General features: G+C 42.0%; 1 protein-coding gene across 1 annotated transcript in view; it reads right to left on the reverse strand.

Annotated features, from left to right (window-relative positions):
- Positions 1-18,008, reverse strand: part of ZNF277 (zinc finger protein 277) — a 543,940-nt gene extending 525,932 nt beyond the window's left edge. The window contains exon 1 of the mRNA XM_053716721.1: positions 17,908-18,008. Coding sequence (XP_053572696.1) covers positions 17,908-17,953 — 46 coding nt within the window. The 5' untranslated portion in view covers positions 17,954-18,008. The remainder of the gene's footprint in view (positions 1-17,907) is intronic.
- Positions 18,009-23,629: the final 5,621 nt, after the last annotated feature.

Consider the following 23,629-nt stretch of genomic DNA (forward strand, 5'->3'; position numbering starts at 1 on the left):
ATAATGTCACATGTCTTATTATAACATCAGACTCAGAAACATGTATCCCAGGGAGAATGTCTCACTGCTCTGTACTGCTCATGTAATCTGGTTAGTTGTTACTTTGACTAAAATATATCAAATCTGCTCACTGCTTGATACACATCACTCCTAATTGACAAGCTGGTGTAAAAGTAGTATATCATGCTGCTGCCAGAATCATATAAGTGAGTTACTGCTCATCAATTGCAACATTGATTCAACCTATTATTGAAAATATTAAAAGGGACAGTAAAGTCAAAATGTTCATGATTCAGATAGAGCATACAATTTTAAAGGACCATAAAATACAGCAGAATTGCATAATCAACTAGTGCATAAAAAAGACAATGTTATAGAACTTAAATGAGCAGTAGATTTTTACCTGACAAATCTTAACATTTACTTCAACTTGCCTGCCCCATGTGACAACCATCAGCCAATCACAGACTGATATATGTATACAATGTGAACTCTTGCGCATGTTAACCCCTTAACGACCAAGGTACGTCCTGCAAAAACTGTCAGTGATAATGGACGTACCTGGTACATCTTTGGTCTAATTGAGCGCTGGAAGCGATTGTGATCGCTTCCAGCAGCTCTCATGGTATTGCAGCGATGCCTCGATATTGAGGCATCCTGCAATACCTTTTTTTTTCTGTGGCTCTCTCTGCACCGGTAGCGATGGTGCCGATCGTTGGTGGGTGGGAGCCTTAGTAGGGAGGCGGGTGGGCGGCCCATCGCTACCCGGCATCCGGTTCCTGTATGTGCAATGTGCACGACAAGTGCCAGGAGCGTAAGGGAGGTGCGCAAGTGTGTGCGCGCAGCAACTACTGCCACCAATGTACCTGAATGGGAAGGAGGGAGGGGGGGGAATTAAGATCAGATCAAAGGACCTGGGAGTGGGAGGGGGGTAGCTACACTACAGAAAAAAATATATTTTATTAAAAAAAAAACTTTTTATTTTGAGGGGGGGGGGGCAAACTGGGTACTGGCAGACAGCTGCCAGTACCCAAGATGGCAGCACAAAGTTAGCGGGGGGAGGGATTCATCACAGCTGAATAGATATTAAAAAAATAAAAAGCCTTTTATTTTAGTACTGGCAGACTTTCTGCCAGTACTTAAGATGGCAGGGACAATTGTGGGGTGGGGTGGGGGAAGAGAGCTGTTTGGGAGGGATCAGAGGGTGGGATGTGTCAGGTGGGAGGCTGATCTCTACACTAAAGCTAAAATTAACCCTCCCCTTCACTGCTGAGCATAATACAAGTGTGGTGGGCAGCAGCATTTAGCGGCCTTCTAATTACCAAAAAACAATGTCAAAGCCATATATGTCTGCTATTTCTGAACAAAGGGGTTCCCAGAGAAGCATTTACAACCATTTGTGCCATAATTGCACAAGCCGTTTGTAAATAATTTCAGTGTGAAACCTAAAGTTTGTGAAAAAGTGAACATTGTTTTGATTTGATCGCATTTGGCGGTGAAATGGTGGCATGAAATATACCAAAATGCGCCTAGATCAATAATTGGGGTTATCTACTACACTACAGCTAAAATTAACCCTACACGCTCCCTAATTAACCCCTTCACTGCTGGGCACAATACAAGTGTGGTGCGCAGCAGCATTTAGCGGCCTTCTAATTACCAAAAAGCAACACCAAAGCCATATATCTCTGCTATTTCTCAACAAAGGGGATCCCAGAGAAGCATTTACAACCATTTATGCCATAATTGCACAAGCTGTTTGTAAATAATTTCAGTGAGAAACTTAAAATTTGTGAAAATGTTTTTGAAAAAGTGAAAGATTTGCCGGTGAAACGGTGGCATGGAATATACCAAAATGGGCCTAGATCAATACTTTGGGTTGTCTACTAAAAAAATATATGTATATATGTCAAGGGTTATTCAGGGATTCCTGACAGATATCAGTGTTCCAATGTAACTATCACTAATTTTGAGGGGAAAAAATGGTTTGGAAATAGCAAAGTGCTACTTGTACTTATTGCCCTATACCTTACAAAAAAAAGCAAAGAACATGTAAACATTTGGTATTTCTAAACTCTGGACAAAATTTAGAAACTATTTAGCTTGGGTTGTAGATGTGTAACAGATTTTGTGGGGTCAAAGTTAAGAAAAAGTGTGTTTTTTCATCATATTTTATAATTTTTTTATAGTAAATTATAAGATGGGTATCTTTAGAAAGTCCATTTAATGGCAAAAAAAAACAATATATAATATGTGGGTACAGTAAATGAGTAAAAGGAAAATTACAGCTAAACACAAACACCGCAGAAATGTAAAAATAGTCTTGGTCCCAAACGGTCAGAAAATGGAAAAGGTCTCTGGTCCTTAAGGGGTTAAAGGGACATGAAATTCAAATTATTTATATATATATATATATATATATATATATATATATATATATATATATATATATATATAATTTAGAAAGAGCATACTATTTTAAACAACTTTCCAATGTACTTCTATTAGGTTCAGTAGCTGCTGATTGGTGGCTGTACATAGATGCCTTGTGTGATTGGCTCACCTATGTGCATTGATATTTCTTCAACAAAGGATAGCTAAAGAATTAAGCAAATTGGAATGTAGTTTAAAATTGTATTCTCTATCTGAATCATGAAAACAGAATTTATGTTTACCTGATAAATTACTTTCTCCAACGGTGTGTCCGGTCCACGGCGTCATCCTTACTTGTGGGATATTCTCTTCCCCAACAGGAAATGGCAAAGAGCCCAGCAAAGCTGGTCACATGATCCCTCCTAGGCTCCGCCTACCCCAGTCATTCGACCGACGTAAAGGAGGAATATTTGCATAGGAGAAACCATATGATACCGTGGTGACTGTAGTTAAAGAAAATAAATTATCAGACCTGATTAAAAAACCAGGGCGGGCCGTGGACCGGACACACCGTTGGAGAAAGTAATTTATCAGGTAAACATAAATTCTGTTTTCTCCAACATAGGTGTGTCCGGTCCACGGCGTCATCCTTACTTGTGGGAACCAATACCAAAGCTTTAGGACACGGATGAAGGGAGGGAGCAAATCAGGTCACCTAAATGGAAGGCACCACGGCTTGCAAAACCTTTCTCCCAAAAATAGCCTCAGAAGAAGCAAAAGTATCAAACTTGTAAAATTTGGTAAAAGTGTGCAGTGAAGACCAAGTCGCTGCCTTACATATCTGATCAACAGAAGCCTCGTTCTTGAAGGCCCATGTGGAAGCCACAGCCCTAGTGGAATGGGCTGTGATTCTTTCAGGAGGCTGCCGTCCGGCAGTCTCATAAGCCAATCTGATGATGCTTTTAAGCCAAAAAGAGAGAGAGGTAGAAGTTGCTTTTTGACCTCTCCTTTTACCAGAATAAACAACAAACAAGGAAGATGTTTGTCTAAAATCCTTTGTAGCATCTAAATAGAATTTTAGAGCGCGAACAACATCCAAATTGTGCAACAAACGTTCCTTCTTTGAAACTGGATTCGGACACAAAGAAGGCACGACTATCTCCTGGTTAATGTTTTTGTTAGAAACAACTTTCGGAAGAAAACCAGGTTTAGTACGTAAAACCACCTTATCTGCATGGAACACCAGATAAGGAGGAGAACACTGCAGAGCAGATAATTCTGAAACTCTTCTAGCAGAAGAAATTGCAACCAAAAACAAAACTTTCCAAGATAATAACTTAATATCAACGGAATGTAAGGGTTCAAACGGAACCCCCTGAAGAACTGAAAGAACTAAATTGAGACTCCAAGGAGGAGTCAAAGGTTTGTAAACAGGCTTGATTCTAACCAGAGCCTGAACAAAGGCTTGAACATCTGGCACAGCTGCCAGCTTTTTGTGAAGTAACACAGACAAGGCAGAAATCTGTCCCTTCAAGGAACTTACAGATAATCCTTTCTCCAATCCTTCTTGAAGAAAGGATAGAATCTTAGGAATTTTTACCTTGTCCCAAGGGAATCCTTTAGATTCACACCAACAGATATATTTTTTCCATATTTTGTGGTAAATTTTTCTAGTTACAGGCTTTCTGGCCTGAACAAGAGTATCAATAACAGAATCTGAGAACCCTCGCTTTGATAAGATCAAGCGTTCAATCTCCAAGCAGTCAGTTGGAGTGAGACCAGATTCGGATGTTCGAACGGACCTTGAACAAGAAGGTCTCGTCTCAAAGGTAGCTTCCATGGTGGAGCCGATGACATATTCACCAGGTCTGCATACCAAGTCCTGCGTGGCCACGCAGGAGCTATCAAGATCACCGATGCCCTCTCCTGATTGATCCTGGCTACCAGCCTGGGGATGAGAGGAAACGGCGGGAATACATAAGCTAGTTTGAAGGTCCAAGGTGCTACTAGTGCATCTACTAGAGTCGCCTTGGGATCCCTGGATCTGGACCCGTAGCAAGGAACCTTGAAGTTCTGACGAGAGGCCATCAGATCCATGTCTGGAATGCCCCACAGTTGAGTAATTTGGGCAAAGATTTCCGGATGGAGTTCCCACTCCCCCGGATGTAATGTCTGACGACTCAGAAAATCCGCTTCCCAATTTTCCACTCCTGGGATGTGGATTGCAGACAAGTGGCAGGAGTGAGTCTCCGCCCATTGAATGATTTTGGTCACTTCTTCCATCGCCAGGGAACTCCTTGTTCCCCCCTGATGGTTGATGTACGCAACAGTCGTCATGTTGTCTGATTGAAACCGTATGAACTTGGCCTTTGCTAGCTGAGGCCAAGCCTTGAGAGCATTGAGTATCGCTCTCAGTTCCAGAATATTTATCGGTAGAAGAGATTCTTCCCGAGACCAAAGACCCTGAGCTTTCAGGGGTCCCCAGACCGCGCCCCAGCCCATCAGACTGGCGTCGGTCGTGACAATGACCCACTCTGGTCTGCGGAAGCTCATCCCCTGTGACAGGTTGTCCAGGGACAGCCACCAACGGAGTGAATCTCTGGTCCTCTGATTTACTTGTATCGTCGGAGACAAGTCTGTATAGTCCCCATTCCACTGACTGAGCATGCACAGTTGTAATGGTCTTAGATGAATGCGCGCAAAAGGAACTATGTCCATTGCCGCTACCATCAAACCTATTACTTCCATGCACTGCGCTATGGAAGGAAGAGGAACGGAATGAAGTATTTGACAAGAGTTTAGAAGTTTTGTTTTTCTGGCCTCTGTCAGAAAAATCCTCATTTCTAAGGAGTCTATTATTGTTCCCAGGAAGGGAACCCTCGTTGACGGAGATAGAGAACTCTTTTCTACGTTCACTTTCCATCCGTGAGATCTGAGAAAGGCCAGGACAATGTCCGTGTGAGCCTTTGCTAGAGGAAGGGACGACGCTTGAATCAGAATGTCGTCCAAGTAAGGTACTACTGCAATGCCCCTTGGTCTTAGCACCGCTAGAAGGGACCCTAGTACCTTTGTGAAAATCCTTGGAGCAGTGGCTAATCCGAACGGAAGTGCCACGAACTGGTAATGCTTGTCCAGGAATGCGAACCTTAGGAACCGATGATGTTCCTTGTGGATAGGAATATGTAGATACGCATCCTTTAAATCCACCGTGGTCATGAATTGACCTTCCTGGATGGAAGGAAGAATTGTTCGAATGGTTTCCATTTTGAACGATGGAACCTTGAGAAACTTGTTTAGGATCTTGAGATCTAAGATTGGTCTGAACGTTCCCTCTTTTTTGGGAACTACGAACAGATTGGAGTAGAACCCCATCCCTTGTTCTCCTAATGGAACAGGATGAATCACTCCCATTTTTAACAGGTCTTCTACACAATGTAAGAATGCCTGTTTTTTTATGTGGTCTGAAGACAATTGAGACCTGTGGAACCTCCCCCTTGGGGGAAGCCCCTTGAAATCCAGAAGATAACCTTGGGAGACTATTTCTAGCGCCCAAGGATCCAGAACATCTCTTGCCCAAGCCTGAGCGAAGAGAGAGAGTCTGCCCCCCACCAGATCCGGTCCCGGATCGGGGGCCAACATCTCATGCTGTCTTGGTAGCAGTGGCAGGTTTCTTGGCCTGCTTTCCCTTGTTCCAGCCTTGCATTGGTCTCCAGGCTGGCTTGGCTTGAGAAGTATTACCCTCTTGCTTAGAGGACGTAGCACTTGGGGCTGGTCCGTTTCTACGAAAGGGACGAAAATTAGGTTTATTTTTGGCCTCGAAAGACCTATCCTGAGGAAGGGCGTGGCCCTTGCCCCCAGTGATATCAGAGATAATCTCTTTCAAGTCAGGGCCAAACAGCGTTTTCCCCTTGAAAGGAATGTTAAGCAATTTGTTCTTGGAAGACGCATCCGCTGACCAAGATTTTAACCAAAGCGCTCTGCGCGCCACAATAGCAAACCCAGAATTTTTTGCCGCTAACCTAGCCAATTGCAAAGTGGCGTCTAGGGTGAAAGAATTAGCCAATTTGAGAGCACGGATTCTGTCCATAATCTCCTCATAAGAAGGAGAATTACTAGTGATCGCCTTTTCTAGCTCATCGAACCAGAAACACGCGGCTGTAGTGACAGGGACAATGCATGAAATTGGTTGTAGAAGGTAACCTTGCTGAACAAACATCTTTTTAAGCAAACCTTCTAATTTTTTATCCATAGGATCTTTGAAAGCACAACTATCTTCTATGGGTATAGTGGTGCGTTTGTTTAGAGTAGAAACCGCCCCCTCGACCTTGGGGACTGTCTGCCATAAGTCCTTTCTGGGGTCGACCATAGGAAACAATTTTTTAAATATGGGGGGAGGGACGAAAGGTATACCGGGCCTTTCCCATTCTTTATTTACAATGTCCGCCACCCGCTTGGGTATAGGAAAAGCTTCGGGGGGCCCCGGGACCTCTAGGAACTTGTCCATTTTACATAGTTTCTCTGGGATGACCAAATTCTCACAATCATCCAGAGTGGATAACACCTCCTTAAGCAGAGCGCGGAGATGTTCCAACTTAAATTTAAATGTAATCACATCAGGTTCAGCTTGTTGAGAAATTTTCCCTGAATCTGAAATTTCTCCCTCAGACAAAACCTCCCTGGCCCCCTCAGACTGGTGTAGGGGCCCTTCAGAAACAATATCATCAGCGTCCTCATGCTCTTCAGTATTTTCTAAAACAGAGCAGTCGCGCTTTCGCTGATAAGTGGGCATTTTGGCTAAAATGTTTTTGATAGAATTATCCATTACAGCCGTTAATTGTTGCATAGTAAGGAGTATTGGCGCACCAGATGTACTGGGGGCCTCCTGTGTGGGCAAGACTGGTGTAGACGAAGGAGGGGATGATGCAGTACCATGCTTACTCCCCTCACTTGAGGAATCATCTTGGGCATCATTTTCTCTAAATTTTGTGTCACATAAATCACATCTATTTAAATGAGAAAGAACCTTGGCTTCCCCACATTCAGAACACAGTCTATCTGGCAGTTCAGACATGTTAAACAGGCATAAACTTGATAACAAAGTACAAAAAACGTTTTAAAATAAAACCGTTACTGTCACTTTAAATTTTAAACTGAACACACTTTATTACTGCAATTGCGAAAAAGTATGAAGGAATTGTTCAAAATTCACCAAAATTTCACCACAGTGTCTTAAAGCCTTAAAAGTATTGCACACCAAATTTGGAAGCTTTAACCCTTAAAATAACGGAACCGGAGCCGTTTTTATATTTAACCCCTTTACAGTCCCTGGTATCTGCTTTGCTGAGACCCAACCAAGCCCAAAGGGGAATACGATACCAAATGACGCCTTCAGAAAGTCTTTTCTATGTATCAGAGCTCCTCACACATGCATCTGCATGTCATGCTTCTCAAAAACAAGTGCGCAATACAGGCGCGAAAATGAGACTCTGCCTATGATTAGGGAAAGCCCCTAGAGAGTAAGGTGTCCAATACAGTGCCTGCCGGTTATTTTACAAAATTCCCAAGATTAAAATAATTCCTCAAGGCTATGGAGAATAAAATATGTTTATATATAAATCGATTTAGCCCAGAAAATGTCTACAGTCTTAAAAAGCCCTTGTGAAGCCCTTATTTACTGTCTGTAATAAAAATGGCTTACCGGTTCCCATAGGGAAAATGACAGCTTCCAGCATTACATCGTCTTGTTAGAAAGTGTCATACCTCAAGCAGCAAAAGTCTGCTCACTGTTCCCCCAACTGAAGTTAATTCCTCTCAACAGTCCTGTGTGGAACAGCCATCGATTTTAGTAACGGTTGCTAAAATCATTTTCCTCTTACAAACAGAAATCTTCATCTCTTTTCTGTTTCAGAGTAAATAGTACATACCAGCACTATTTTAAAATAACAAACTCTTGATTGAATAATAAAAACTACAGTTAAACACTAAAAAACTCTAAGCCATCTCCGTGGAGATGTTGCCTGTACAACGGCAAAGAGAATGACTGGGGTAGGCGGAGCCTAGGAGGGATCATGTGACCAGCTTTGCTGGGCTCTTTGCCATTTCCTGTTGGGGAAGAGAATATCCCACAAGTAAGGATGACGCCGTGGACCGGACACACCTATGTTGGAGAAAGAGATATTTTGGGTTTCATGTCCCTTTAAGTAGTGTTAAGTAGTAGCTGGTGCCTCAGAATGTGTGTATATAAAAAACTGCACAATTTGATAATGGAAGTAAATGGAAAAGTCTCTTAATATTGCATGGTTTATCTGAATCACAAAAGTTTTGACTAGGCATGTTCAGTCTGATCATTCATTTGCATCCAAATGCAGAAGAAGGCGGCCGCTTGCAGCCTTCAGTTCTTTTCCTGGTCGGATTTCTTCTTGTGAAAGAGCAACACACTAAGATTTGGATTTGCACAGATCTTAGTGGGTTACACTTTCACAAAATAGCAAGTGGCTGCCTTCTTCCACACTCAGATGCTAAACACAAGCAGCAAGTGGCTGCCTTCTTCCACACTCAGATGCTAAACACAAGCAGCAAGTGGCTGCCTTCTTCCACACTCAGATGCTAAACACAAGCAGCAAGTGGCTGCCTTCTTCCACACTCAGATGCTAAACACAAGCAGCAAGTGGCTGCCTTCTTCCACACTCAGATGCTAAACACAAGCAGCAAGTGGCTGCCTTCTTCCACACTCAGATGCTAAACACAAGCAGCAAGTGGCTGCCTTCTTCCACACTCAGATGCTAAACACAAGCAGCAAGTGGCTGCCTTCTTCCACACTCAGATGCTAAACACAAGCAGCAAGTGGCTGCCTTCTTCCACACTCAGATGCTAAACACAAGCAGCAAGTGGCTGCCTTCTTCCACACTCAGATGCTAAACACAAGCAGCAAGTGGCTGCCTTCTTCCACACTCAGATGCTAAACACAAGCAGCAAGTGGCTGCCTTCTTCCACACTCAGATGCTAAACACAAGCAGCAAGTGGCTGCCTTCTTCCACACTCAGATGCTAAACACAAGCAGCAAGTGGCTGCCTTCTTCCACACTCAGATGCTAAACACAAGCAGCAAGTGGCTGCCTTCTTCCACACTCAGATGCTAAACACAAGCAGCAAGTGGCTGCCTTCTTCCACACTCAGATGCTAAACACAAGCAGCAAGTGGCTGCCTTCTTCCACACTCAGATGCTAAACACAAGCAGCAAGTGGCTGCCTTCTTCCACACTCAGATGCTAAACACAAGCAGCAAGTGGCTGCCTTCTTCCACACTCAGATGCTAAACACAAGCAGCAAGTGGCTGCCTTCTTCCACACTCAGATGCTAAACACAAGCAGCAAGTGGCTGCCTTCTTCCACACTCAGATGCTAAACACAAGCAGCAAGTGGCTGCCTTCTTCCACACTCAGATGCTAAACACAAGCAGCAAGTGGCTGCCTTCTTCCACACTCAGATGCTAAACACAAGCAGCAAGTGGCTGCCTTCTTCCACACTCAGATGCTAAACACAAGCAGCAAGTGGCTGCCTTCTTCCACACTCAGATGCTAAACACAAGCAGCAAGTGGCTGCCTTCTTCCACACTCAGATGCTAAACACAAGCAGCAAGTGGCTGCCTTCTTCCACACTCAGATGCTAAACACAAGCAGCAAGTGGCTGCCTTCTTCCACACTCAGATGCTAAACACAAGCAGCAAGTGGCTGCCTTCTTCCACACTCAGATGCTAAACACAAGCAGCAAGTGGCTGCCTTCTTCCACACTCAGATGCTAAACACAAGCAGCAAGTGGCTGCCTTCTTCCACACTCAGATGCTAAACACAAGCAGCAAGTGGCTGCCTTCTTCCACACTCAGATGCTAAACACAAGCAGCAAGTGGCTGCCTTCTTCCACACTCAGATGCTAAACACAAGCAGCAAGTGGCTGCCTTCTTCCACACTCAGATGCTAAACACAAGCAGCAAGTGGCTGCCTTCTTCCACACTCAGATGCTAAACACAAGCAGCAAGTGGCTGCCTTCTTCCACACTCAGATGCTAAACACAAGCAGCAAGTGGCTGCCTTCTTCCACACTCAGATGCTAAACACAAGCAGCAAGTGGCTGCCTTCTTCCACACTCAGATGCTAAACACAAGCAGCAAGTGGCTGCCTTCTTCCACACTCAGATGCTAAACACAAGCAGCAAGTGGCTGCCTTCTTCCACACTCAGATGCTAAACACAAGCAGCAAGTGGCTGCCTTCTTCCACACTCAGATGCTAAACACAAGCAGCAAGTGGCTGCCTTCTTCCACACTCAGATGCTAAACACAAGCAGCAAGTGGCTGCCTTCTTCCACACTCAGATGCTAAACACAAGCAGCAAGTGGCTGCCTTCTTCCACACTCAGATGCTAAACACAAGCAGCAAGTGGCTGCCTTCTTCCACACTCAGATGCTAAACACAAGCAGCAAGTGGCTGCCTTCTTCCACACTCAGATGCTAAACACAAGCAGCAAGTGGCTGCCTTCTTCCACACTCAGATGCTAAACACAAGCAGCAAGTGGCTGCCTTCTTCCACACTCAGATGCTAAACACAAGCAGCAAGTGGCTGCCTTCTTCCACACTCAGATGCTAAACACAAGCAGCAAGTGGCTGCCTTCTTCCACACTCAGATGCTAAACACAAGCAGCAAGTGGCTGCCTTCTTCCACACTCAGATGCTAAACACAAGCAGCAAGTGGCTGCCTTCTTCCACACTCAGATGCTAAACACAAGCAGCAAGTGGCTGCCTTCTTCCACACTCAGATGCTAAACACAAGCAGCAAGTGGCTGCCTTCTTCCACACTCAGATGCTAAACACAAGCAGCAAGTGGCTGCCTTCTTCCACACTCAGATGCTAAACACAAGCAGCAAGTGGCTGCCTTCTTCCACACTCAGATGCTAAACACAAGCAGCAAGTGGCTGCCTTCTTCCACACTCAGATGCTAAACACAAGCAGCAAGTGGCTGCCTTCTTCCACACTCAGATGCTAAACACAAGCAGCAAGTGGCTGCCTTCTTCCACACTCAGATGCTAAACACAAGCAGCAAGTGGCTGCCTTCTTCCACACTCAGATGCTAAACACAAGCAGCAAGTGGCTGCCTTCTTCCACACTCAGATGCTAAACACAAGCAGCAAGTGGCTGCCTTCTTCCACACTCAGATGCTAAACACAAGCAGCAAGTGGCTGCCTTCTTCCACACTCAGATGCTAAACACAAGCAGCAAGTGGCTGCCTTCTTCCACACTCAGATGCTAAACACAAGCAGCAAGTGGCTGCCTTCTTCCACACTCAGATGCTAAACACAAGCAGCAAGTGGCTGCCTTCTTCCACACTCAGATGCTAAACACAAGCAGCAAGTGGCTGCCTTCTTCCACACTCAGATGCTAAACACAAGCAGCAAGTGGCTGCCTTCTTCCACACTCAGATGCTAAACACAAGCAGCAAGTGGCTGCCTTCTTCCACACTCAGATGCTAAACACAAGCAGCAAGTGGCTGCCTTCTTCCACACTCAGATGCTAAACACAAGCAGCAAGTGGCTGCCTTCTTCCACACTCAGATGCTAAACACAAGCAGCAAGTGGCTGCCTTCTTCCACACTCAGATGCTAAACACAAGCAGCAAGTGGCTGCCTTCTTCCACACTCAGATGCTAAACACAAGCAGCAAGTGGCTGCCTTCTTCCACACTCAGATGCTAAACACAAGCAGCAAGTGGCTGCCTTCTTCCACACTCAGATGCTAAACACAAGCAGCAAGTGGCTGCCTTCTTCCACACTCAGATGCTAAACACAAGCAGCAAGTGGCTGCCTTCTTCCACACTCAGATGCTAAACACAAGCAGCAAGTGGCTGCCTTCTTCCACACTCAGATGCTAAACACAAGCAGCAAGTGGCTGCCTTCTTCCACACTCAGATGCTAAACACAAGCAGCAAGTGGCTGCCTTCTTCCACACTCAGATGCTAAACACAAGCAGCAAGTGGCTGCCTTCTTCCACACTCAGATGCTAAACACAAGCAGCAAGTGGCTGCCTTCTTCCACACTCAGATGCTAAACACAAGCAGCAAGTGGCTGCCTTCTTCCACACTCAGATGCTAAACACAAGCAGCAAGTGGCTGCCTTCTTCCACACTCAGATGCTAAACACAAGCAGCAAGTGGCTGCCTTCTTCCACACTCAGATGCTAAACACAAGCAGCAAGTGGCTGCCTTCTTCCACACTCAGATGCTAACAAAAGCAGCAAGTGGCTGCCTTCTTCCACACTCAGATGCTAACACAAGAAGCAAGTGGCTGCCTTCTTCCACACTCAGATGCTAACAAAGCATCCAAATACCAATGCCTAACTCTGACTTTAGTTTCCAATCTATTTTTATAATCAACTTTGCTTTGCTATCTTGGTATCCTTTGTTGATGTGTGGATCCAGGTAGGCTGATAGGAGTGTGTATGTGTATTGAACAATCTATGACAGCAGTGTTTGCAACTATGTATAATATTGCTATAAGCATTGTTACAAGTACTGCTGCAAGGTGGCTAAAGACATGTGCACACTCCTAAGCTTAGCTAGGATTACTCTTTAATAAAAAGTTCCAAGAGTACTAAGCAAAATAAATAGAAGCAAATTGTCATGCTCGATCCAATCCATTTAATTTTAATTATTATCTTACTGTCCCTTTAAGAAAACCACTTCCTTTTAAGTAGATAAACAACGTAAAAAATCAATTATATGTATTTCCAATAAAGAAACAATTACAGTGACATTGACCATAATTACATTACCGTCATCTGACGTGTTTCACTTACACATTCTAAAGATGAAACCATGTGATTTTGGCATCTGAATGAATTGATTAATATGGCTATTCTAATCAACAGCAAATAAACAAAATCATTCTAATGATTCCTGTATGTAAACATAGCTATATCAAAAGTGGGGGACAAGCCCCAACAACAAAAGGCATCAAGAAGACTTGATTACATACTAAGTGTTATGCTACAGAGGATAGGTTTTACTGTTTAAAATAAAGGGACCTCCCACAACTGGTATCTTACTATTATTCAGCTCGGATGGCCCAAACTATACATTAGTTTAGTAATATAAAACAACCCTTATGGGCGCAGATAGAATCACAGATAGCTAATACTGATCAGATCTATAGACTCTTATGGTCTCCTAAAAAGAATAGTCATCCTTCACTATGTAAATACGTAGCGCTGTCTCACACAATTTTCTTATGGAATAAATTGACTGCTAAATTTCCCCTAATACAGGACAAATCAAAATTAATACCTCTAGTATTACCACAAGCCACAATAGATTCACACACACACACAAAATGGGCTAACAAAGGACTGTACAGAATTGCAGACGTATATATTGACGGAGGTTTTCTTTCATTTGAACAATACAGAGACATTGACCCCAATGACAAAAATATATGGTATCATTACCTACAGTTAAAGTCTAGAACTCATGCAGTAACTGAGCTCTCCAAACTACCACTGAGTACAACTTTCGAATCATTATGTCTAGCCAAAGAACCGGCGATCCTACTTTCAACAGCAAATCTAGAGAGGCAAAACCCCCGCATATTCTGAAGTGGGAACAAGACCTAAATAAGACCTGGTCCTTATAGACTTGGCTAACTAATCTAGCCAAAGGCCTCTCTTTTTCACACAATGCTATGCTGAAAGAGAACTACCTCAAGGTAGCATTTAAATGGTATATCTATCCGACCAGATTCGGAGGCTCAGAGGGACCCTCCTTGAATCTCTGCTACAGAGGCTGTAATGAAAGGGGGATGTATCTACATATGTGGTGGGAGTGTGGTAGAAATTTGGGAAAACACTTCAAAACTTCTCAGCAATCTTTTCCATAAACATATACTACTGTCACCGGAACAGACCTTATTACACTTCCCGATTCCCAATATTTTAAAACAACATCAAAAATTAGCCATGACCATTTGCACGGTAGTTAGGATTTGCATAGCACAGTATTGGAAATCCACTCCACCAAATTTCACTTTTATTGAAAAAAAAATAACTCACCATTACGAAATGGCTAGCTTAGCTGCTGAGAATTTAAATACCAAGTATACAGTGGGAGCCTTTCATTATGTACCACGAAGCTAGAAGGCAAAGAAGTGTAGAGTCTCTATAATCCTAACCAACACATTATAGCATACTTATGAGAGAGCCGGGACCAACTGTTAACTATCCTCCGTTACCATCATGTAGGTAGAATTTGATTTTGTTACTGCTTAACATTTGTTAAAAATATTCATATTCTTTTCTGAAACTGAGGGGACACCGTACAAAAGGGTCTCGACCCAATATGTGTAAGAGACAGACACCATTGAAACTTTGCTAACTGCTTATAATTAACCTGACTGTACATGTCGAAACTTGTTATGAAAAACCTGTTATGAAAAAAAACTTAATACAAACTTTTTCAAAATAAAATAAAGGGACCTTATCCCCTAATTTTTAAATATCCAGAGGAAAAAAAGTAAGGCCTAGTTTTCAGAGAGGGGGTAAATTGTGAAAACTGGTGAAAAAAACATGTATCGTCTATAACCGCTTCCTGACGGTACTTATTTGTTACATAGGAACAAAGTTCCGATGTAAACAAATAAGTAAAGAATTGAAATCACATGATCGTACATGCGATCATGTGATTTCAATGATGGGATCGGGTCTGGGGGGGGAGTGCCTATGATGCTATACACGCCCTCCAGTCCGCGATCCCAGTTAGGAAGCCATAGCTGCTTCAATACAGCAGAACGGCTAGGACATTTCATGCCATCCTAACGGCGCTAAAGCCCAGCGTGGTTAGGACGGCATGGAACAGCTTGAAGGGGTTAAAGTCTATGGAGTTTTTTAAGTTACCACTAGTTTCCAAACTTTACCACCTCAATGGAAATTAGGCCTAAGTCAGAATCTCACAAACTTGGCTGAATCAACTCAGTTTAAAGCCAACCTATGCGATAGAGCATATCTTTTTGCACTATTACTAAACAGAAAGGAGTTAAATATATACTTAAAAACTGCTGCTAAGCCAATAAGGGGTACCATATGTGTGTAGCCACCAATCACCTGCCATTTTCAGCTCAGGATTGGCAGCACATTATCTCCTGCAAAGGGGTTAAAGTCTGCTTTTGGCCAGTAACCCCAGAGTTCTGTACAAGCAATAGTGTTTTAATAAAATGCTCTAGCGCAGAGCTTTCCAAACTTTTCATGTTGGTGACACACTTTTTAGACCTACATCATTTCGCGACACGGTAATTAATTCAGTTGTACTAGCAAACAGAAGGTTAAACTAACTTGTTTTAAAATATACGGACACATACATAAATTATATAATAACACAATGTATTTACAAGTAACCGTATGTATGTGCAAGAATTAAAAAAAGGTTTAATAACACCAATAGCTACTTACTATTTTAATGGGATGTATGAGGTTGATGGGATGAACACAGTTTCTGAATATTTGGTGTAATATTAGATAAAGATACTCGCATTTCATCATCAAGCATTTTTAAGCTTCCACTTCCTATCCATATATCAAGAGCAGGAGCAGCAATGCACTACTGGGAGCTAGCTGCAAAAAAAAACCCTCTGACTTCAGCTCAGCGTTTAAGCTGCCGCCCTTTAGAGCTCCGCGAGCCCTACTGACTACTGCCAGCACTGCAAACACACTGCTGTCCCACTCACTGACTACACATGCAGTCACAAGCCAATTAAGGAGACTACACGTGCAGTCAGGAGCCAATGTGCCGTCAAAGCCGCCAATGGGAATAGTTTCAGTTCCCACTGAGCTGCGTCAATTGGTTAAGATGATCTGTGACCCACTAGATATCAATCACGTGTCAACCATGTGATATGCATAGCAGGCAGGCGGAAAGTCAGAAACCAAAAAAAAAATTAAAAAAAATTGTGCTGAAGCAGGGACACACCTACACCCTGCTGCTGACACACTAGTGTGTCCCGACACACAGTTTGGAAAGCACTGCTCTAGCGCTTTAAAACAGTTTACTTTTGTTGACTTGGGATTTCACAAAACGCTTTTGGATTGGCTGGAATTTCCCCCCTGTATTATACCAACTTTGTATTGAGTGCAAACAATTCAAAGTCAGTTAAATGCTTTCAAATAGTGCGCAGATTGTGTATATATTATATTAGTGCAAGGGTAATGCATACTAGGAACAATAATTTAGCATTTACATTCACATGCAATATTAGTTATCTACTAAATTTTAAAATGCCCAGCCCCACCCCCGACAAGACCACTAAACTACATTGTTTTTTCTATAATATAAAAAGGACATTAAAGGGATATTCCAGCTAAAACTGGAATCCACATTCCCTGGTAAAGTCAAAAAGCAAATTCTGTAACCTGCAAATCAAATTGCAGCATTTTAAAAAAAGATTGTGGTTTTTAGGAGTATGGGACAAAAAAGCAAGAGGTGTATAAAAGGACATTAAAGAGTGAAAAGATTGTGCACTCACGTGTTAAAGCACTTTACTACTACACTAATTGTTGCATATAAGCCCTAGAGAAAAACTCATAGTTAAAGGAACATTGTACACTAGATTTTTCTTTGCATAAAATCTTGTAGATGATCCAATTATATAGCCCATCTTGGTGTGTTTTTGTAAAAAAATTTCTTCTTTTTTTTTCTTTTTAAATATTGTTCTGATTTTCAGACTCCAAACAAGCCCCACAATTTTAAATACATACTGATGTATACAGAATTCAGACTGCTTCTGTTTGTATAATGGGTCTTTTCATATGCAGGGGAGTGGGGGAGGTTCTGGTATCAGCCCATTTCAGTGGGTGTCCCAGGCTAATCTCATCAACAGTACTAAATTGGGAGCTTCTAAGTAAGTTTTTAAAAGGTTTTACACTGGATTTTTATATCAGTATCTGTGCATATTATTCTTTATAGTAGTGCCTATTACATACAGTTAAATGGAAATGGGTGTCAGCTCCAGCAATGCACTACTGGTTTGATACAAAATGAAACCAAAAGGACAGGTGACAGTTTGAAAAAATGGGGACCATAGAATAAAAATATTTTATAGTGGAATATATCAACATTGTTGTGAAAACTTTCTACACAAGTAGCCTAAGCCACAGTTTGAAGGAGACTGTTCATTTGCATATACATCAGTATACTGCTCTCATGAGGATATAAATTATTTATTGTGGTTTTCCCATTGTATAATTCAACGATCTTAAACTGCTAATCAGAAAACCAACCTGTTTTTTTTATTATTTTCTATGCAGCCATGTGATCTTATAGTATGTGCTCTAAGTGCAAATGTAATAATGACAAACTCTAACATGAGCACATCTGCTTATGTTTACTATATGGTCAAACAACATATTTGTAGTCACCAACTTTATACAGATACACACATATTTATAGTATCAATTATTGCACCATGCACAAAACTGCTACGATGAACAATAACAAAATCGTATTTTCTATTTCTACCTTGTCTCCCTGTACATTTTGTTGATGGAGTGTGGGCTCCGGCCATGCTGTCACCACTTCCTCAAGTGGGAGGGCAGAAGAAGGCAGGCAATGAGAAAAAGCTTCTCATAGGGATAAGATACTTTACACACATCAGCCTGGCTGCTAATAGGCTTCCTGTGACGTGTGCCTGAGAATGACCCTCCCTCTAACCATTAACCAGCCCCTTGCTCTACGTTGGGAAGTGTGAGGTGAAATATAATATAGAATAGTACAGTATTTTCTATTTGTAGCCTTCTTTTTTAGTTATAGAGTTTTGGTTTTTTAAGTTCCAAAAAAAACGTTTGCAGTATTTTACATTTGTTTTATATAAAACACACACATAACATATCTAGGATTGTTTTCTATTTCCAGGCAATTCTCCCAGCATGAATCTCACGTACATGCACTATGTTTAAACAGTGGCCCTCCCTGACACTTTGTTTTAGTCAACTCATAGTATGTGGTAGGCACCTACCTGAGACTGTTTATATATATATATATATATATATATATATATATATATATATATATATATATATATATATATATATATATATATAGACAGACAGACAGACAGATAGATAGATAGATAGATAGATAGATAGATAGATAGATAGATAGATAGATAGATAGATATAGTGACTTGTCTTACTGGACAATTACAGAACCAAGGGAAGCAAATGTATTAAGTAGAGAGAGTGGCAGCTGTGTGGGCAATTTCACACTATATATAAAATACAGATTACATGTGAGAGCTGGCACGTTGTAATTAACAGGTATAAATATGCCAGCCTGCCCTGTTCACGTCTGCAGAACTAATGTGTGTTTATTAGCTTTGAGGTTAAATTGCATTATCTTTGCTTCAGCTACCTACTTCTAAACATAAGAATGGTTAGGTAGATGGAAAGCTGGCTATAACTCCTTTTTTATTGGTTTCTTTATACCCTTTAACTCTAACACAAATAATCACTAACTTTTGAAAAACTTTTCTTTCTTAAAAGTAAACGCCTACTGGATCTTTTATGGAGGATTATTTTAACAAGCTAAACCAGATGATATAATAAAAATCTTTAAATAAGCATTAAAAAAAATTGCAATGTGCTTTAGTTATTTATTTTGCCTCCTTTTGCTGCAATTTAACTCTGCACATTGCATTTTTTTCACATTTGCAAAAGAGGTTAAAGTGCATACTCCTGAAGCCTAACTCTGTTACATTCTACCTGTGATGATTTTTATAATGTATTGGCAAACAGCAAGGAGCTAGAACAAGAATACAGACTTTATTCAGCAGCATCCATCTTAACAACAACTGCCCACCCCCTCCGATCACATGACTAAAATGTTAATTGTTTATAATGCACAGAGTGAACTAAGCATAACTACTGAACTTAAAATATAACATAAAGCATACACATCATTACATGTTCCCCTTCAAATATGAAACAATTAATATGAGATAAAGTCTTCCCGTATTTTTGGTTTAATAGCTCGACCATAACAAGAGAAAGTAACTGCTGGCTCACTAGCAGTACAATCGGTGTCAAGTTGAGAGTCATTCCCAGCATTATCGCAAGCTGATACACTTATGTTGTCCTCAAAGTCCTCAGTAGACTTTACATCCATGTTAGGTAATTCTGTGCATTCATTGCTTTGCTCTTAATTGTCATTGCTGCTTGGTTCCCCGAGTAAAGTATCCACTGCAGTGTCTGGTCGAAGATGACGCCAGTTGCGTCTGAGTTTCTGTCCACACTTGGTTTTGATTACATATGACCTTGGTGAATCAGCTTCACTGACAATTCGAGCAGGTTCCCATGTAGCCTCAGCTACTCTGTGTCTCACAGCTTGCCCAGCCCTGAGTGGACCAAGTAACTTAGTAGATTTGTCAAAATACAGCTTTTGCTTTTTCATGTTTATGTTCCTCTGACCTGTTACCTGATCCTGTGGGATAGTCTGAGACTGCAATTTCTGTGGTGCAATAGGCACTGTGGTCCTCAGTGCTCTACCCATGAGCAGCTGTGCAGGTGAACATAAACCCTCCATGGGTGTTGCACGATAGTTTAACAGGCCTAGGTACACATCCTGCCCTGAAGATTGTGCTTTTCAGATAATGGATTTGGCTATGCCAACATACTTCTCGGCTAAACCATTGGCCTGTGAGTGATACAGACTTATTGGGTTGTGCCTGACTCCCCATTCACGCAGAAAGCACTGGAATTCAGCACTTGAGAATTGCGGGGCCATTATCAGACACAAGTTCTTCACACACTCCATGTCTCGAGAGTATTGTTTTGAAAGCCCATATGATTGCTGATGCTTTTAGATTCCTCAGCTGTACTACTTTAAAGAATTTGCTGTTGTAATCTATTGCTATCAGGTAGTGGTTGTCCTCAAAATGAAAAATATCTGTGGCCAGTCTCTGCTATGCCCATGATGGAGTGTTCCATGGTGTGAGAGGTTCTTTTGCATTGTTTTTTTTAAATATCTAGCAGATTTCACATGTCTTCACAAGTGTCTCAATATCAAAGTCCAAATTAGGCCAGAAAACCACATCCCGTGCTCTGTGCTTACAAAGAGTAATGCCCAAATGTCCCTGGTGACTTTGTTCCAGTACTTCTGCCTGCTGTGATTTAGGAATAAGAATACGGTCACCCATAAATATGATATCCGTATGAAAGGATAGTTAATTTCTCACAGGCCAGAATCCCTGCGACTCAGGAGAAAGCTTCTTTCGTTTTTCTGGCCAGCCATTGCACATAACACAAATTAGTTTTTCTAGTACTCTATCCTGTTTGGTATCTTGTCTTATTTTTTCCAGCCGTACATCAGCTATTGGAATATTTACTAGTACTGTATGTACCTGTTCTTCCAATTCAGGTTCATCCCGTGCTTCATGTCCTTCTGGAAACACCCTAGACAGTTTATTTGCATTCAGAATTTCCTTTCCTGGTTTATATTTCACTGTGAGATCATACTGTTGTAGTTTCATAGCCATCCTTTGCAGGTGTGGAGGTATAGCAGATAGTAGTTTTTGCATGATGTACTCCAATGGTTTGTGATCAGTTTCCACAATTACTGGGCGACCATAGATATACTGGTGAAATTTCTCACATCCATTCACAATGGCCAACATCTCCTTCTCAATTTGAGCATAATTGGCTTGTGTTGTTGTCAGAGCTCGTTAAGCATATGCAACAGGATTGTCATGTTTCTGTGATACCCCTTTAAGACTTACCTGAGAGTCTATATAAGGCACTCCCTCTTCCTGATTCAGGGCTGAGTATTTTGACTAAAAGGTACATTAACCTAGCTCTTGATTAGCTTAGCCAAATTAGTCTGGATTCTTAACAAAACAAATAAGAATCTTCTACTTTCAAACTTGGGAATAGGCTGCATGCATTCTTTTATGATATATCAACGCAACATTGACACAGTATCCTTACATAATACTCAGCCATCCTTTTTGCATTCCAGCCTATTATCAGGGACCTGACTGAATTGTCAAACAGAGTCGGGGCTCTCTCCCAGAACATGGATCTTATGCTACAGGGTCTACGTGACATAAGGGCTGAAAATGAACAGCTTCGCAAATTTATCAACGAACAATTGCTGTCTAAGCCTCTCACTACCGACAACCCTGACCCTCAAATCTGTCCCCCTGAAACATTTTCGTGACTTCCAAAATTCATGTTTGCTCTACTTCCAGCTGAAGCCCAAAACCTTCCCCAACGACCGCATCAGGGTCTTAACTGTGATATCCTATCTCACTGGAGAAGCACGTACCTGGGCGAATAATTTCTACGAAACTAATGATCCAATCCTGAATTCGTTAGATTCATTCTTTTCAGCAATGTCAGTGTTATACCAAGAACATGATAAACAAGCAACGGCTGAAACAGCCATACGCTCCCTCAGACAAGGTAGACGTCCTGTAGAGGATTATATTGCCGAATATAAGAGATGGGCCCCTAACACTCTGTGGAACGAACATGCCCTAAAGAATCAGTTTCGTCTTGGTCTATCTGATAACATCAAGGACGAATTGGCAAGAATATCTATGCCTGCTAACATGGAAACTTTGATTTCTTTATGTATCTCCATTGACCGACGTCTTCGAGAGAGAGACTGAAAAGGGAGGCTCTGATTACTCTACCAAGAGATACAGTGCCCCATCCACTACATCCAGAACTCCGGAAGAACCCATGGACATAGCATTTGTGAGAGGTCCATTGAAGCCTGAAGAAAAGGCTCGACGCAAGTTGCACAACCTCTGTTTGTATTGCGCCAGTGCTGACCACACAGTAAAGGATTGTCCCTCTCTTCTAAAATCAAAGAAGGGTAAGTGTGACAGAGCATTTGATACTAATCAGACAAAGCTAAATGAAACCTCTCATTTGTGTGTCTCTCTCTCTCTACAGTGGGCTCAACGGCTGGTGCATACGGTGGCCGTGATTGACTCAGGAGCTACTGGAAATTTCATTGATTATAATTTTGTGTGTTCACAAAAAATACCACTAATAAAAAAGGTTTCTTCACTCTCTATCCGACTTGTTGATGGCTCCTCTATGAAATCAGGTCCTATCACACACCAGACTACACTTCTAAAGCTAATTTTTCCTTCAGGGCATACTGAACAAATCACGTTTGAGGTTATACAAACACCCCTTTTCCCAGTTATCCTAGGATTCAACTGGTTAAAATTACATGAACCTACAATTCATTGGGGATCAGGGGAGATATCTTTCAGCTCTAAATCATGTATAGAGAACTGTTTCAAACCTCGTCATCAAGTCATTATGCAGGTAGCAGAATCGAAAATACCAAGCTGTTATGAAGAATTCGCTGATATTTTTGATAAAAAGGAGGCCCAAGCCTTACCTCCTCATAGACATTTTGACTGTCCTATTGATCTCCTCCCTAATTTTACCATACTATACGGGCAGATTTTCCCCTTATCCCAACCCGAGCTCAAACATTTAAAGGAGTATTTGGACGAAAATCTCAAAAAGGGGTTTATTAGACCCTCGACCTCACCTGCAGGAGCTGGCATCTTTTTCGTAAGAAATAAAGACAGTAGTCTCCGTCCCATTATCGATTATAGGGAACTCAACGCACGGACCAAGAAAAATAGGTACCCCTTGCCTCTGATACCTGAATTAATCGAGCGGTTGCAGGGGGCTAAGGTATTCACCAAGTTGGATCTGAGAGGGGCCTATAACTTATAGAAATGACGGATAGAACAAAGTGGACCACCTATTACACCAAATGAGGGATTATAAACCAGAGCTATAACACGGGCCGTTACATGTGCAACTAGCAGGTGGTGATAGAGAAAAAGTGGGTGATGTTTGTTAATGCTGCATTTATTCAGAGGTAAACTAATTTAACAGCAGGCTTTAAGCAGTTTCCTTTAGGTAAAAATGTCCAAACATATGCACATTGACGGTTTTGTTGTATTCTACAAACCAAAAGTTACCGCCTGTCTGTATAGAATGTATGACATATTACCGTAATGTCCAAGCAGCTGTAAACCGGATCGTCCGTTTGGTCTGAATGAAGACCGCCGTGCGCTGTTCTCCTTTCAAAGTGCACCAACTCAGGACAGCCTTGTTCCGTTTACCTCTTTACCCGCTGACAAGCGGTAATAGCAGCAAACTCCAGCAGCGTTCAGTCTCTGTAGCTCTATCACTCACGCTGCACAACC

The sequence above is a fragment of the Bombina bombina genome, chromosome 6 (genome assembly GCF_027579735.1).
Source record: "Bombina bombina isolate aBomBom1 chromosome 6, aBomBom1.pri, whole genome shotgun sequence".
Lineage (NCBI taxonomy): Eukaryota > Metazoa > Chordata > Amphibia > Anura > Bombinatoridae > Bombina > Bombina bombina.